Source organism: Zeus faber (genome assembly GCF_960531495.2).
Source record: "Zeus faber genome assembly, chromosome: 7".
Taxonomy (NCBI): domain Eukaryota; kingdom Metazoa; phylum Chordata; class Actinopteri; order Zeiformes; family Zeidae; genus Zeus; species Zeus faber.
Window position 1 is genome coordinate 6,254,008 of NC_137203.1, and position 16,706 is coordinate 6,270,713.

At 49.4% G+C, this 16,706-nt stretch overlaps 1 protein-coding gene across 2 annotated transcripts in view; it reads left to right on the plus strand.

The window, feature by feature from the left end:
- Positions 1-16,706, plus strand: part of notch1b (notch receptor 1b) — a 49,402-nt gene that overhangs the window by 6,474 nt on the left and 26,222 nt on the right. For both annotated transcript variants that reach the window (XM_080003287.1, XM_080003288.1), the window contains exons 3-9: positions 6,777-7,039; positions 8,815-9,153; positions 10,844-10,966; positions 11,176-11,409; positions 12,164-12,319; positions 13,036-13,221; positions 13,985-14,098. In XM_080003287.1, coding sequence (XP_079859413.1) covers positions 6,777-7,039; positions 8,815-9,153; positions 10,844-10,966; positions 11,176-11,409; positions 12,164-12,319; positions 13,036-13,221; positions 13,985-14,098 — 1,415 coding nt within the window. The remainder of the gene's footprint in view (positions 1-6,776; positions 7,040-8,814; positions 9,154-10,843; positions 10,967-11,175; positions 11,410-12,163; positions 12,320-13,035; positions 13,222-13,984; positions 14,099-16,706) is intronic.

A 16,706-nucleotide genomic window follows, 5' to 3' on the forward strand; every position in this document is an offset into this window, starting at 1 on the left:
CGGCGTCGGCCTACCAGGTGCCCCTTTAGAGCTGCAGCCACTCTCACTCTCATGCTCGTGCGCACACACGCACACACACACACACACACACACACACACACACACACACTCGAGTCTGCTGTGCAGTTCTTCTGATGCCATTACAAACAATCAAGATAGCCAGAAATCTCTGCAGATCATACGGCCGATACCGTCCTTGGTGTGTGTTAGATCAAACCACATCCTTACACTTAAAGTACGATTGAGACACACACACACACACACGCACACTCGCTCATACGCGCCGCATATTTGGCAGTTGTAGCTATGTAGCTCTGAGCCTAAACTGCTCCACTTTGCAAGTTTCTACAGTAACAACGTCAGTGTCCAGTTGCACTGCCAGCTACATGTGGAGACACCAGTTAAACCTGGTAAGTGGTTCCCAGCCTCGTAAAGCGGGCAATGGCACTAGTCATTAGGCCTTCTATGACTCAGTGCGTGCACGCACGCACACGCACACACTCACGAAGTGGACAGTCCCTAGGGGAGCGAGCTCTTTCCCATGGGTTGTGTCGGTAATAGTCGCAAATAAACAGCGTCTCTAATGAAGGCTGCCAGATGTAGGCGAGCCGGGTCACCTCTCCTGGACGATTAGAGAGAGAGAGAAGGAAGGAAAGATGGATGGAAGGAAGGAAGGATGGATGGAAGAATGGAGGAACAGAAAGAAAGAGGGGCCGCCCCCCCCATAATTTCTCTTGGTAGTAATTTTGGTTTCGGTCCCTCGAGAGCCACTGCCCAAGTTTTGGATCTCGTGCGAAGCTTCTTTAATTTCAACGGCCTGTCGTTAATATTTTGCTAAGCTCCGTTTCCAAGACTTTGCCCTTTCATGTGGACGTTGAAATGGAGAGTTGCCTTTTTATATGTGTTTTTTAAATTCACTTCTGCGGTCTTAAGCATGGCACAGATATATCGATATCTGTGCCAGATATCTATAGATAGATAAAACTATCCACCGAGGAGAAATTGCGGGGAAGAAAACTGAACCCTTTTCTTGTTTTGACCGGATACTAAATCAAAACAAAGACATTTTTAGGGAGAGGTGGAGGAGAGGGGAGGTGGGGACGGAGGGAGGTAGAAGAAAGAGAGAGAGAGGTGCCTCCTTCCACCCCTCGGGCCGCACCGTCAGTGCAGACAAACAGCCAGGAAACGAGGCCGGGAGGTGGGAGGGAGCTGCAGCCAGAAGTAAATAAATAAATAAATAAAAACTCAGGGGGGAAAAAAGGACACATGCTCCACTAATACCGTTGGACTCCTCCCGCCCGCCAGCCTTTTGTCCCGACTGAGATTTATTAATACCAGACGCACCCAAAGTGAACGCTGATCCAGCTTTCTTTTTGCGTTGTTTCTTCAGTGCGGTTCGCGATCTCGAGCTGTTTCGTTTCCGTCGACAGAAGAGCCTCACGCGGAAACGGGTGAAGCAGCGGTCAGCGACGGCCAAACCCCGACGGCAAGAGGGACAGTGAGACGACCCCGATTTGAGCCCCCGTCCCACGGCGCTTTCCGGTCTTATTGGCACAATAATGGAATAAAGGCACAGCCTAATTCACAAAGCCTCTTACCGGGGATCGAAAGCGGTGTCGTGCTGATCGGCCAAAAGGTGCCGTCTCCCTCCCTCCCTCCCTCCGTTTTTTTTTTCTTTTTTTGTTTGTATACAGTGCACATGTGCAGCCTAGATATTATGCGGTTTCAAAGCCGCTATCTCTTTCTGTGCGTGTGACCCCGCCGCGATGGCAGATGGCAGATTGGCCCAACACTGCGGAAAGCCCCTTCACAAGAGCGACGCCCGGCCAAGGGTCAGATGTCAGCGCAGCATCTGCCGCGGCCCCGCGCCGCACTGGCGGGGTCCCCCCCCCCACCATCACGCATCCCATCACTGCTGCGCAAACCTGTTGCCACGGGCGACGGCGGCAGCGGTCCAGGGGAAAAGAGGGCCGGCGGAGGGGAACAGCGGTGGGGATGACGGAGCGGATAACAACAGTATCGGCCTCACCGCCGCGATAATTCCCCCGGCTCCGCCGCCGTCACGCGATACCCGACCGAGCACCTGATGTTTGCTCAGCTTCTGATTTGTGTCCCGTGTCCCCTCCGCCGCCATCTTTATTTACCTTTCTGGCGGTTCGGTTTACCTCTCTTGTTGGAGCAGCTGCTTTCGGCTTGTTTGTATTGAACGGCACTCCATAAAAGAGCCACAGAGTATCTCTTGCCTTATCCTCCCTGATGCGTCTTGGTTTTTTTTTATTTTTTTATTCTCTTGTTTTTATGGAGGCGGACCGCCGCCTCCGAAAAGATGTTTCTCGCGCCGGCGGCGTGACGGGGCCCCTCGCCAAGTCAAAGAGCAAACTGTCGGCGTCCCCCCCCCCCCGCCTCGCGTGTGCTACCGATGACTCAGAGGTCCGGTGCGAGTGCGTTTTCACAGTGCGTCCACGTGGACCCCGAGGTCGAACGTGCGGGGGCTTCATCTGTTTGTCTTTTAGGGATGGGTGCGAGACGCCGGGGCGTTTCTTTTATTTTCTATTTTTTTTTTTTTTTTTCAAACGGGGTGTGAGTTTCTTCGCGCCGCCGTGAAGCGAGGCCCGCCAGCAGGGCTTTGCGCTGAGGTTTCCCGGCAGGGGTGAGGCATCGGGGAAGAGAGTATTTTTTGGAGTAAACACCAACATTCCTCTCCAAACTGCAGCCCCTCTCCCTTGTTTTACCCCCTTTTTATGCACCCCCCACCCCCCTCCCCCGGCTCCCCTCTCTCCCACTTTAAACCCCACCACACTTCTTCCAATTTTCTATTCTCTCTTTCAGATGCCGTTGTGAGTTTTCACGGCGAGCCTATTGACGATATATTTCTTTTTCTCTTTCTTTCTCTTTCTTCAATTGCCGTCTACTTAGCCTTGAATGCGGCAAGCCACAAAGAAGAGGGGGGCGGGAGAAAAACCCAGAAACTTAGCGGCGCAGCTTGGCGTAACTTGGAGGAAAGTTTTGCGCAGTAAGCAGCAGACTTTTAAATCCCAAACTGGTGTTTTACAAATCCAGCCAAACTCTTTGAACAGAGAAGCGGGGGTGGGAAGAGGTGGTGCGTGTGCGTGTGTGCGTGTGTGCGTGTGCGCGTGCGTGCGTGTGCGCGTGCGTGTGCGCGTGTGTGCAGATCGTACATAGTTGGATCTTTGGACGGAGGAAGTTTAAAAAGGTTTTAAAAGTTTTAAAAGTCAATAGTCAAATAATTATGGGGGAAAAGGGATTGAAACCTGAGGGACCAGGCAGATATGAAGTGGTATGATCTAGAAATAAATAAATAAATATATTTTGGGGGGAGGGGAAGAGAGAAAGACAGGATGGGAGGAGAGGAAGGAGGAGGTCCAGCAGCTGAATGCGCCGCCCTCCTCCTGGAGCCGCCCGGCCTGTGGTCAGCCGTGAATGGAGAGAAAAACAATGGGCCCTCTCATCCTCTCTCTGCTTCTCTCGCTCGCTCTCTGTCACTCACCTGCTGCACTGTTGCTCGTCTTGCTTTAATGTGGACGTTCAAATGAACAGTAAGGGAAAAAAAGAATTCCACCAAAACTAGTTTTGAAGAAACCGTAGTTTAAATGGGAAATCTTTTTTTATTATATACAGCCATGATGAAAGTCGCCTCAACCAAAATTGTACATATATATACATATATATATATATATATATAAATATTTTTTTTGTGGGCCATTCTTAATTTTTTTTAATATATGAACCATTTTCAGTTTTTTATTTTATATAATGGTAATATTTAATTACATAATTTTTTTTTATCATCAAATTATCACTAATAATTATATATATTTTATGTTCCTATATTTTTTTAAATTAATATTAAATGGTTTATTTTTTCAATTTATTCCAAAATGACTCGACTTTTTAAACGGTGCATGGCTCAGTAGCTCCGGTCCCTCCATCTATTCTCTCTGGGGGTTAAGGGTGAGGACAAGCGGGAGGAGGCCGGGGGGCGAGGGGGTGTGAGGAGCAGCTGCCGTCCCTTATTAACATGCGCACCTGCTCCCGGCGGCCCTCTTCCAGCGAGCTCGTGCAGCTCCTCACGACTCCAGCACCCGCCGACACCACCGCCCTCCGCCCTCCGCCCTCCGCCGCTGTGTCTTAGCTGCCGGACTGGCCCTCTCGCTGCCGCCCCCCTAGCCAGCCCCCACCCCTCGTACAACATTTCTATGCACACTCTCACATGCGCTCCTGCTGTCCTGCAAGAGAATGGGGCAAAGGATTAGGGATGCTCAGGAATTCCTTTCGGGGCAAGTCGTCCACCATAGTGAAAAAGAAACGTGTTCAATCAGGTTGTCTGGCACGAGTGGCGGCGACAACGTGAAGGATTAGTCACAATTCAAAGGAAAACAGAGTTGTTTTTATGTTTGACTTGAATGTCGTTGCGAGTCAAACGGAGTGATCGGCATCAGAGCCTTTTAAATTGATCCAGGATTGAAAGCTGTGCAGCGGAGCAGTTGCCAGGGTCGCAAAATAAGTAGTTGGTATTTGAACTGAAACAAGACAAGACGTTCATCATGGAGCCGTTTTTCCCCTCCTGGTGGAATGAGAATCCCGCCCTGGTCCCGGGGTAGCGCTGGCTCTCACAGGAGGTAACATTCTTTGGTAGCCGAACACGTTACCACACCAAATCGTTGTTTTCACTTCTCCTATGTAGCGGGCGACCTGTTTGGATTTCCTAGCCGCAGTCTGAGCGCAGACTAATCCCCTGAGATGGAGAGACCCCGACTAAAACCACACCCGCCCTATAGGGAGGGGTGGATGGGGAGCTTGCTGGGCCCCCAGCGACACACACACACACACACACACACACACACACACACACACACACACACACACACACACACACACACACACACACACACACACACACACTGGCCCCCTGGGAATGTTAGGGGATGTGAGTGTGTAAGGCCCTCAGGGCTAATAGACTCGTTGGCTCTGGTCAGGTATTTGGGTGTCATGGTGGGTTTAGATGTCGTGGGAAGGCTTGCTTTGCCAGATTATTTGGGGAAAATTGATTCCGCAGGAAAAAGGGAGAAAATGCAACACTTTACCAGTCGTTGCAAAATTGTTGGTCACACGTGGGGGAAACGGGGAAATAAAAATCGCGTCCGATCTCTTTTTCAAACGTCCAAAGCAGAGATGAAATAAACAGGCGTCCGCGTCCGCGTCCCTGCGTGGGGTCAGGCTCTGCTTTGGGGGTCCCGAACTCCCCCCTCGAATCTTTCCTGGCTCCCGGGGGGGCTCACTACAGTCTCCCCTGTTCCCGATGTTTTGGAGAGAATCCGGTTTGTAAGAATAACGTGCACTGAGACGGAGGCACGCCGCTTTGAAGTGGCCATAATGTTAGCTCAGAGCACAGACACGGCCTTGTCCTCTGTGGATGAATGAGCGCTGACAAAAGGGCCGAAGGGAGCGGGGTTTCAGCCCCGAGAGCTGCTGGAGGGGGGGCCATGCCTGGCTTTTCCTGTTTGAACCTTTTTAGAAAGGGGAGGATTATGGGTAAGAACTCAAAACATCACAGTTTTTTTGGGGCTAGGTCTTGTAATGTGTGCACGGTGGCGGTGGGATGGGGGGTGTTTATGGGGATAAATGCCTTGTTTTTCATATATACATACAAATTGAACAGCCGGGCCCCCCCGGCGCCCCCTTCCTCCATCCCCGGCCACCCAGTGTTGTGGACAAGGCCATTGTACCTTTTTGAAGGTGATGAATATGGGAATTTGGCGGGTGGGAGGTTCCTGCCGACACACTTTCAAGGTGAATCCGCAGGGGGTCGGTCTCATCGCTCACGCGAAGCCGGGCCCTTCAGAGGGACAGTTGGTCCGCTCCATCATCACGCCGCGCCCCTGTTTGAGTGCGTAAATGTCAGTGTGGGTCAGGTGTTAGTGTAAAACAACACACAGCTGTCTGTGTGTGTGTGTGTGTGTGTGTGTGTGTGTGTGTGTGTGTGTGTGTGTGTGTATATGTGTGTGTGTGGCCCCTTTGTTGAGCCGCGCTTATCCTCAGGGGACACCCTTCAACTCTCTTCATTGTAATTGTAAATGTGTGAATCCGTCTGTGATCTGCGGCTCTCTCTCTCTCTCTCTCTCTCTCTCTCTCTCTCTCTCTCTCTCTCTCTCTCCCCCTCGACCCCCCCCCCCCTTTCTCGGGGCCTGCGTTTATGACTAAAACACAACCTGTGAGAAACATCACAGGAGCGTACACCCCCCCACCACCCCCCACCCCCTTCCTCCGCCTTCCATCTCTTCTGTTTTACGGCCTTAAACACATTGTGTGGGGAGGTGTCGCTGGAAAGACGAATGTCCCGTTGGCCGCATAGTTTCTCATGGCCGTGTTGCCCAGTTGTAAAAAAGAAAATAAAAATCTGCAGGGTGTGGACACAGCCTCCTGACCCTGAAGGTTCTTTTTTTTTTTTTGCCAGTGAGATGAGCGTTTAGTCCCCTTTTTCCATGCAGTAGTGGTATAATGGGCTGACCCCCAGCACGTCTCCTCTCCCCTGTGAGCTTTTTAATCTGCCTCGGGTTGAAAGTGACAAGGGAAATCTGGATGAGTTCATTTCTTTATGGCAGCTTTTCGTCACGTCAGTTTCCAGTGGGGATGACGATTATATGAAATTTAATTCAAGACGGTGGCGCAGACGTACGGGAAAAGCAGCTCATGTGGAATCCTGTCCTGCAAACGCTGTAATTCAAATAATGATTATGCTCTAATTTCTTTCCCAGGTGTCGTGACGGATTCGTGGGCAGCAGGTGCCAGTTCCAGGACCCGTGCGCCAACGCGCCGTGCGCCAACGGCGGCACATGCCTCGCCGTCCTGCGGGGCAATACGGTGGACTTCAGCTGCTCCTGCAGGCTGGGATTCACTGACCGCCGCTGCCTGGTGCCCGTGGACAACGCCTGCCTCAGCTCGCCGTGCCGCAATGGGGGCTCCTGCGTGCTGGACAGCCTGTGGACCTACAGCTGCCACTGTCAGCCCGGGTGGTCCGGTAAGACACACCCATATGTTCAAAGGTTTTGGGTTAAATCTGTGAGGGACCTTTGTGGCGTTTAAACGGCTGCATGTGTTGGATACCTGACAGAAGGTGAAATGAAATCTGTAACTCGACCGGCATTGGTATTAAAATGCACTCCAAATAATCCCAGCATTAAGGGCCACCTTCAGCCAATTTCACGTGCTTTCCTCTCAGTTGATCTCCAAATTGAAAATGGAAGTGTATTTGGTTATAGAACATCACATATAAGCAACATCACGGCTCATAGATAAACAAAGCCCATTATCACCAGTAGTAGGCTACTAGCTGTATTTGATTATGGGAAGTGAAAGTTGAACCTGTGTGGAGGATATTTTTAAACATGTCTCTCGTAGTCGCTCAGGACTAATGTGAGCAGCCGCCAGCTTCGGAAATCTCTCTGTACTTTCTGCCAAATGACATTTCGACAAGCTTGCAATTTTGGTCTTATGGTAGTAAAAACAGGTATTTGTCATAAATGTCATAGCTAGTCGTCGATGAACAGAGGTGGAAAGTCCGGGCTGAGAAAGTAAAATTCCACTCCAGGATTTAGAATTTTGTGGATTTACTAATTAGCATCAACCGGGAGGTCCAACGACTGAGTGAAACCAGCTAATCAGCGCCAAAACCATGGCAGGACTTTCACTTTCTGAAGCTGGAATTTTCCACCTCGGCCGATGACTAAGGAATCAGGGTATTGCAGTGCCATATAAAAACATTAAATATTGCAAAACTTTACAAAATGCAAAAAGAAATGTCGGCCGATTAATTGGGCCGATATTTGTAGATTTCTTATTTATATAATTGTCATCCAATGCCTGTGCTTGCAAGGGCGATAAACAGAAAAAGTCTGCAAACTAGTGTTAGTGTCAAATATATAGATTTTTCTATACATATCAATTCTGAATATTTTAAATGTTTTCACTACTTGTTTTCCACACCATCGATACATCGGTAGCAGCAGCACTTCCTCGTTCTCTCTTCTCTCAGACAGAGAGTCACATACACCGCTGCAGTGCCCACACAGCCCCGCCTCCTCTCAGTCACTCGCTGTCTCCATCCTCTCATTTATTTGTTATGGTGTTAACTCATTAAAGATGCAGAGTGCAGAGCCTCTGCGGCTGCTTTTGAAAGAAAACAGCAGGAGTGCTGTTTGGAAATACTATGCATTCGAGGCAAAAACTTAACTCAGAGAATTTGAGTGAACGTTTGTTTCCCCATGTTTTGTGCGGCGTCACTTTCTCCGGTTGCTTTCTGTTGCTATGGGACTTAATTGAGTAAAAACTGGATGTTTTTGTATAAATACTATAATTGTAAATAATATATCCTGCAATATATCCTGGGGGACTCTCTATTTCCCGACCAGACTTTAATATGATGCGGTTTACTATTTTATTTTTTTTATAGTTTATAATTATTTTACAAAGTTACGTTTTTTGATTACCTGTGGACATTTATTTTGTTTATACATTTTTATATTCAAAATAAGTGCACTGCAGAGACAATGCAGATAATAACATTAGTGTTACATAAATGTTCATTGACGTTCAGCAATTTTGTGTCTCATTTGTTATTATAATTAAATTGTTGTATTTTATCAGATGCAAAAAAAACAAGTAAAAAACAACAGCATGATATCTGCACGATATATTTGGAGACCACCAGTTTAAAATGAAATGGTGACACACAGCAGTGTCCGTAGCATCCACGAGAACAACACCTGGACAGACGTTCTCCCTCCCCGCCCGTAGGTATACTGTGCCAGCAAGCCGACCCCTGCGCCTCCAACCCCTGTGCCAACGGCGGCCGGTGCTCCGCCTTCGAGTCGCAATACATCTGCACCTGCCAGCCGTCCTTCTACGGCCAGACCTGCGAGCAGGACTTCAACGAGTGCGGCCAGACGCCGTCGCCCTGCAAGAACGAGGGCGTGTGCATCAACGAGGTGGGCACGTACCGCTGCCAGTGCCCCCGGGAGTTTGCCGGGAAGCAATGCGAGAGCCGCTACCTGCCCTGCAACCCCTCGCCATGCCACAGCGGAGGAACCTGCATCCAGAAGGGGGAGACCAGCTACGAGTGCTCCTGCGTGCCAGGTACCGATCCCTGACGCCGGGGCTGTTTTTGGCGTTGGTGTGCATGATATCTGGAGCATTTATAATCAACAACGACACCATACACCACGATGCTTGTATTGGGGTGGAGTGGAGAAGTGAAGGTATCTTCAAGTCGTACTCCGTATTCAGATGCCGCCGTGCAAAACTGGTGTATGGTGAGTCAAATACAGGAAGACAAAGACCTTTCATTCCAGGTCTATATTGTTATTTTGGGAGTGAATATTGAGAAAGAAAGCTAATCGAGGCTCCGGAGTGTATCGGCCACCCTGGTGTTGCAGGGGACTGCAACCAAATCTGTTTCCTGTTAAGCACGTTTCAGAACAGGAACCTTGAAAGTCTTTGTTAATGAAGCGAAAGTTCTAAGAACGTCGATAAAAAGGAAAGGTGATTTCTTTCAATACTTTAAATAGATATTACATGTTTTTGTTATTACTGTACCAATGTCTCGAGAGGGACACGGAGAGGGAGGAAAATGTTGTTGTCAACATTTAAATATGATGTCATTTGACGTGGGGCTTGGGTGTGTGTGTGTGTGTGTGTGTGTGTGTGTGTGTGTGTGTGTGTGTGTGTGTGCGGTGAGAGAGCAGGAAGGCGCTGGGCCTTATCGTGAGGAAACGGCGAAAAGACAACATCCTTTAAGCAGAGCTCTGGCCTCAGCTCTAACGTGGCTGGTTGTTTGGCTCTGTTCAGGTCTTTACGATCCATCATCAGGATCATCCCGAAGCTCGTATTCTGTGTTTATCCGCATTCGCTTCGGATTGTGCTTTTTCTTTTTTTTTTCTCTTTTTCTACTTATTTTTTTACTTCACAAAACCAAACCAACTAAAAATGGGTTCCGTACTGGCCGATATTTATCTTCACCGATACCTCAAAATCAATCATTTCACAATATTTTGGGGATCGCTGTCAGTGCTTACAGAAGAGATTTACACAGAATAAATATTTGAGAAACAATGAATTAGAACTTCTAGAACAATAAGAAGATGAGAAAATGTCACTTACTTTACCGTAATGCAGGCTTATTACTTTTTGCTATGTTACGATAACCAAATTCACGGATTTCTTGTCTCAAATCACGACAGCGATATGATATCAGTACATCATCCGGCCCCAATTTCAACTTTTGACAGCGTCTTTACACTATTCAAAATAGAAAAAAAAAAACATAAAAAACATAAAACCCAAACAACATTTATTGTTTTCCCCAGCCTCTCACGTGGTACAGTTTGGAGGCTGCCTGTTTTGGTTGCTGTTGTAGCAGTGTTGTTGGCATCGTTTGTCCGTCGTGTGTGTGTGTGTGTGTGTGTGTGTGTGTGTGTGTGTGTGTGTGTGTGTGTGTGTGTGTGTGTGTGTGTGTGTGTGTGTGTGTGTGTGTGCCTCTGTGCGCATGCGCGTGTGCGTGTGTGTGAATTTGCCCCAACCACAAATGGGTACAGTTGCCTTCTTCCGTCTAGGTTGCAGACAGTAAACCACATTTAACTGCTGAAAGGTTTCACTTCCCTCGTTTTCAGTGGGAACCTCTTTCTGAACCCAGAGGGTCCATGAGCAAGGCACTAAACCTCAGACGGTCGACCGTTCCGGGTTAAGCTCTTCGGACCTTGAACAAATCAAATGGCGGGTTTTTTCGCCCCCGTTCCTTCACCGCTATCCTCTCTCCTCCTCCCTCCAGGGTTTTCGGGAAAGCACTGCGACCAAAACATCGACGACTGCCCCGGACACGAGTGCCATAACGGAGGGACGTGCGTGGACGGGGTCAACACCTACAACTGCCAGTGCAGACCCGAATTCACAGGTCGGTGGCGACACATCACTATTAAAACCAAACCAGTGTTTTCTTTTGCATTTCGGGCTTTTATTTTTGAGTTGGAATGTTTATGCATGGCAAGTTTATTTGAGCACACTTCATAGACGAGGGCCATTCAAAACGCTTCAAGTAATAAAATCACGGGGTGAAGTACAATTCCTGATCAATACGTCTTCCCCCGGCGGACATCCCCGCAGGCCAGCTTTGCACGGAGGACGTGGACGAGTGCCAGCTGATGCCCAACGCCTGCCAGAACGGCGGCACCTGCCACAACACGTACAGCAGCTACCAGTGCGTGTGCGTGAACGGCTGGACGGGCGACGACTGCAGCGACAACATCGACGACTGCGCCAGCGCCGCCTGCCACCAGGGCTCCACCTGCCACGACCGCGTGGCGTCCTTCTACTGCGAGTGTCCCGAAGGGCGCACAGGTCAGGGCGCAGCGCCTCCTTTCGCCGACATCTCTTCTATTTCGATGCCTTCTTTCTTTCCCGCGGTGGAGCTCGCTTGATGGTTTCACATTTTGGTTCGTTCTCCCTCTGGGGTGTCACGTTGAAATTCAAGTGTTTTTTCGATAGAAGCCCCCCTTTTTCCCACTTGCACCAAAAGCCGTCACTCTCCTGGTCATGTTCCGTATCGGCATAAAATTGATTTGCATGAATTAGGGGTGGAGCCGAATCAAAACAAAGCACAAAAAGTGTGTTTTTACGAATATTTATTTCGTACTTTTTTTAAATTATTTGTTTTAGGGAAGAACAAAAAACATTCGGAAAAATGGCGACTTCGATCCGAACCTCGGCGCCCGGCTGCAAAGACGAGAAACTGAAACGCGGCCAGTCTCTACGGAGACACGTCTTTATCTCGTTGAATTAAAAAAAGATTAAAGATGCCACTCAGACCCCGAGACGTGTCTTATACAGTTAGGGGCGCGGTGCGGGGACATCGGGCACAAGCGCTTGGCTTGCCGGGAGGGGCGGGGCGGCGGGGAGCGAAGCGCTGGTCTTAGAACGAAACCGATTGTGTTGCTGAAATGAACTCCTCCATGTTGCCCTGCCTTAACCTGGATCAGCAAGTACAAAAGTACAAGTACAAAAACCCAACGACAGTGCGCTCCTCTCATTTCCGCGTCCCCAGCCACGTTGTGCCGCCGCTGACACCACTCTGGTTCCCCCTCCCCTCCGTCAGGTCTGCTGTGTCAGCTGGATGACGCCTGCATCAGCAACCCGTGTCAGAAAGGCTCCAACTGCGACACCAACCCCGTCAGCGGGAACCACCTGTGCACGTGTCCCACGGGCTACTTGGGCACCTCCTGCGACCGGGACATGGACGAGTGCTCGCTGGGTAAGAGTGGCCGCCGGGTCGTGAGTGGTCACATTGGCCCAACAGGTGGTCCAGTATTAAGAATTAAGTATTAAGAGGATGCTCCAGAGTTTTGTCTGTAGATCCATATTTTCTACTTCCCCGTGATTGTTGACCAATAAATACAATCTTCAGGTTGATTTGTTCTCCACGGGGTGTAAAGTGGTTTCCGTGGTAACGATCCTCCAGTTAGGATGGGGTCAAACTTAACTGCTGTAAAGTAAATCCTTTTTGGCTTACGATATGGCCAAATCTCTTGTCCTGACATAGGTCACTTCATATCTTGATAACGATGTACTGTATATCACCATATACAGCACGTTTTCTGAATATTAAATTGATTCATAGTTCATTTTAAAAAAACATGGTGCAGCCCGGGAAGGCGCTTGTCGGGGCTTTCAAATACACAGGAGAGGCAAAATAGCCGAATACAGTACAGTACTGTATATAAAAATCTGACGTATTTGCAGAATTCAAGATGTAAACATGAATTCACATTCATGGCCTTGAGCTAAAACGTGATCGGCAAACATAATACTGAGGCAGCTGTTATGTCTCATATTTGATATGAATAAGTCCCAAAACCCTACTTTCCTGTGTGTCCTCCTAGTAGTGTAGCGATCCCCGGCAAGACGGACGGACAATTAAAGAGCGAACACACTAACGCTAAGTGCACGTGTGGCCCCCGTTCCCCGCAGGCTCCAACCCGTGCGAGCACGCAGGCAGGTGTCTGAACACCAAAGGCTCCTTCCAGTGCAAGTGCCAGCCGGGCTACGTGGGCGCCCGCTGCGAGCTGGACGTCAACGAGTGCAAGTCCAACCCCTGCCTGAACGAGGCCACGTGCCTGGACCAGATCGGAGACTTCCAGTGCATCTGCATGCCGGGTGAGCCGCGGCCGCCGAAAAAACCTCAGATAAGCGGGGGGGGGGGGGGGGTGACCCGGCGCTCCTTCAAGAGACCTTACGTGTCTTAAATTCAGTTACGCACATTTTGACACATTCACCGTATATTTTTCTTTTTGTCAAAATAAGGCAAGATCGTCTTCACCAGAGTCGTGCCACTGAACCTCATTGAGAGAATATTAGGACATTGGCTCCATTTATTGCAATACGGCAAAGCAAGGAGGCCATGAAGCGCTTTACTTAAAAAAAAGAATGAAAGATAAAAACTGAAAGTAGTCTCTTCCAGGGGAGACAAGTGAGAGCATGTCTCTTTATTGGTGTTAACAAGGCATATTCCAAACATTCCAACACAGTTTAGACACCACGGGGCTTCACGGGTCTAAACCAAACACCACTCACTCGAGGCCAAATGGCGTCGGCCATTTTTCCGGGTCCATGGTTCTGGATTTCTCGCCCTGTGAAAAAGCCTCTGTTGCACACGTTTCGGCTTCGTCACTTTCCTCTGGCTCAGTCACTAAAAGCGGCCTCTCCAATGAACTTCCTAACACTTTTCTTCAAATTAAGAAAAAAAAAACAAAAAAAAAAAACCACACACCTCACTTTCTCTCTCTCTCTCTCTCCCTCGCTCTCTCTCTCCCTCGCTCTCTCTCTTTCTCTCTCTCGCTCTCTCTGGAATGTTTGTAACTGTGTCTCTAACCGCCCTTCCCTTGCTCCTCTTCCTCCTCCTCTCTTGGTAATTGGCCAGGCTACAAGGGGGAGTTCTGCGAGATCGATACGGACGAGTGCGCCAACAGCCCCTGCCTCAACGGCGGCAGGTGCATCGATAAGATCAACACCTACCACTGCCAGTGCCCCACAGGTGAGGCTCGGCCCGGGCGGAGGTGGGGCGGAGGCGGGGGGCGGGGGGGCGGGGGTGGTGTCTGAGGAGGCGGAGGTGGAGGAGGAGGAGGGAGCCGGGGCACGGAGGTTTATCTCTCTCTCTCCCTCTCTCTCTCTCTCTCCCTCTCCCTCTCTCTCGCTCTCTGGACGGGTGTTAATCCCAGCCCTGAGGCAGGCTTACACCATCCAGGGTAGACCCAAACGAACACAGCAGTCGAGCACTAAAATAGGAAGGAGGAGAGAGAGAGAAAAAAAAATAAAAATCTATAGGGAAAAGCTCCGAAGTTTGAACTTTTTTTTCTGAAGTCTTTTTTTTTTTTCTTCTTCTTCTTTCTCTCCCTCCGCCCTTTATCTCTTCCCCGGTCTGATGAGTGTGCAGTTTAGTAAAGCAGAAACTTAAGGACTTAAGGTTGTTTTCATTAGGAGGTTTTTCTTTTTTTTTTTTTTTTTTTTCAGCTCCAAGAATGCTGATTGTCAGACAGAAAAAGGGGGGAGATCTAATAATAGAAGAGCGCAGTGCAGATGGGGAGACCCGGTGAAACGTGCGGCCGGCTCGTCGTGCCGTGCCGCGAGTTGCCCCACCTCCCCACCCCCTCCCAAACCCCCTCCCCGAACCGCTCGCTCTTCCTGCGTCGGATTCCTTTGCAATCGCACTGTTTGTGCGAGAGGCGAGCTATTGACGCTTTGTTGGCGGTGCGGAGGAATGCAACTATTGAATAGTGGATAAAGAAGGAGAGGGAGGCGGAAAAAAAACAACAGAAAAGCAGGGTTCTACAAACTCCTGAAATCGTTTTTTTTTTTTTTTTTGGTTGTTTTTTTTTTTTTTTGGTTTTCTTTCAGCGAGGCTGTTGAAGTGGAAGTGATTCTTTTTTCTTTTTTTGGGGGGGGGGGAGCGAGAGAGAGAGAGAGAGAGAGAGAGAGAGAGAGAGAGGGAGAGACTTAGCACCCCATAACCGCCTCCCCTCCTTTGGTGTGTAAGTGTGTGCTTGAGGGGTACAGCAGGGAAGCTATGAGGGGTGGGGGGTGCTGAATGGGGCGGTGGTGAAAGTGGTTTTCTGGGGGAATGTCGGTGTGCGCGGGGGGGTGCACAGACGGTTATATCGAGGGGAGCAAAGGGGGATGCGGGACGAGGAAGAGAGAGAACCCCCCCCCCCCCCGCTTGAGATGTAAATTTGTCCCCGTTGAGGGGTCTGCCTCCCCTGCTTTCATTCCTGTACACAGCACAGCCATGGAAACCCCGCTGGGAGCCATTGAAATGTTTGATTCCGAGCGACTGGAGCTAAATCCCTCTTTTGGTTGCTGAGGTGTAGGGTTTTACCCCACCACACGAGTGCGCGTGTGCGCGTGCGCCTGCGTGTGCGTGTGTGCGTGCGCGTCTCTGTTTGTGCAGTGCATTACGACCCGTGTGTCATGTGGGGGACGACTGGAATGGACTGCCAAGAGTCTCAACGTGTCGATGTTTCTTCACCACGGGTGTTACTTCAATTGTCATCCAGCCTAATGTTGACATTAAGATTTAACACCTGGGACACCAATCTGAGAAGATTTGTTCTTTTCAGATATGTGTGATTTAGTGTCTATACTACAGTTGTAATATTGTGTAGCTCCCCCTCATGCTGCCAAAACAGCTGTGACCCGTGGAGGCATGGACTCCACCAGACCTCTGAAGGTGTCCTGCGGCATCTGGCACCAAGACGTTAGCAGCAGATCCTTTTAAGTCCTGGAAGTTGTGAGGTGGTGCCCCCATGGATCGGGCTTGTTGTTCCAGCACATCCCACAGATGCTCCATCGGGTCGGACCCTAACCCCGCCCATCCACATGATGTAGAAGAAAAGGTGATTCATCAGACCAGGCCACCTTCTTCCATTGCTCCATGGTCCAGTTCTGATGCTCACGTGTCCATTGTAGGAGCTTTCAGAGGTGGACAAGGGGTCAGCATGGACACTCTGACCGCTCCCAAACGCAGCAAGCTGTGATGCACTGTGTGTTCTGACACCTTTCTATCATAGCAGCATTAACTTTATCAACAGTTTGTGCAACAGTTGCTCTTCTGTGGGATTGGACCAGACGGGTCAGATTTCGCTCTCCATGGGCACCAATGAGCACAGGGGCGCACATGTCCCTGGCGCCGGTTCACCGGTTGTTCTTCCTCTGAGCACTTTTGGTAGGTAGTAACCACTGCATACCAGGAACACCCCACAAGACCTGTGGTTTTGGAGATGCTCTGACCCAGTCTCAGAGCATCACAATGTGCTCCTTGTCAAAGTGGCTCAGATCCCTATGCTTAGGCTGCCAACTCATCAATTTCACGAACTGACTGTTCACTTGCTGCCTCATATATCCCACCCCTTGACAGGTGCCACTGGAACCAGATGATCAATGTTATTCACTTCACCTGTCACTGCTTTTAATGTTGTGGCTGATCGGTGTGTATAGGTACATTCTCTAATGGTGCTAATGTCTTGTAAATGAAATAACAGTGAATTTGAGCTAATGATCGTTTTGAGATTGAGTCTTAGACAGTTTAAAAGTTTGAATTGCTGATATTCCTGATTTGCTTGATTTTGGGTACTTTTGTCTGATGTGTC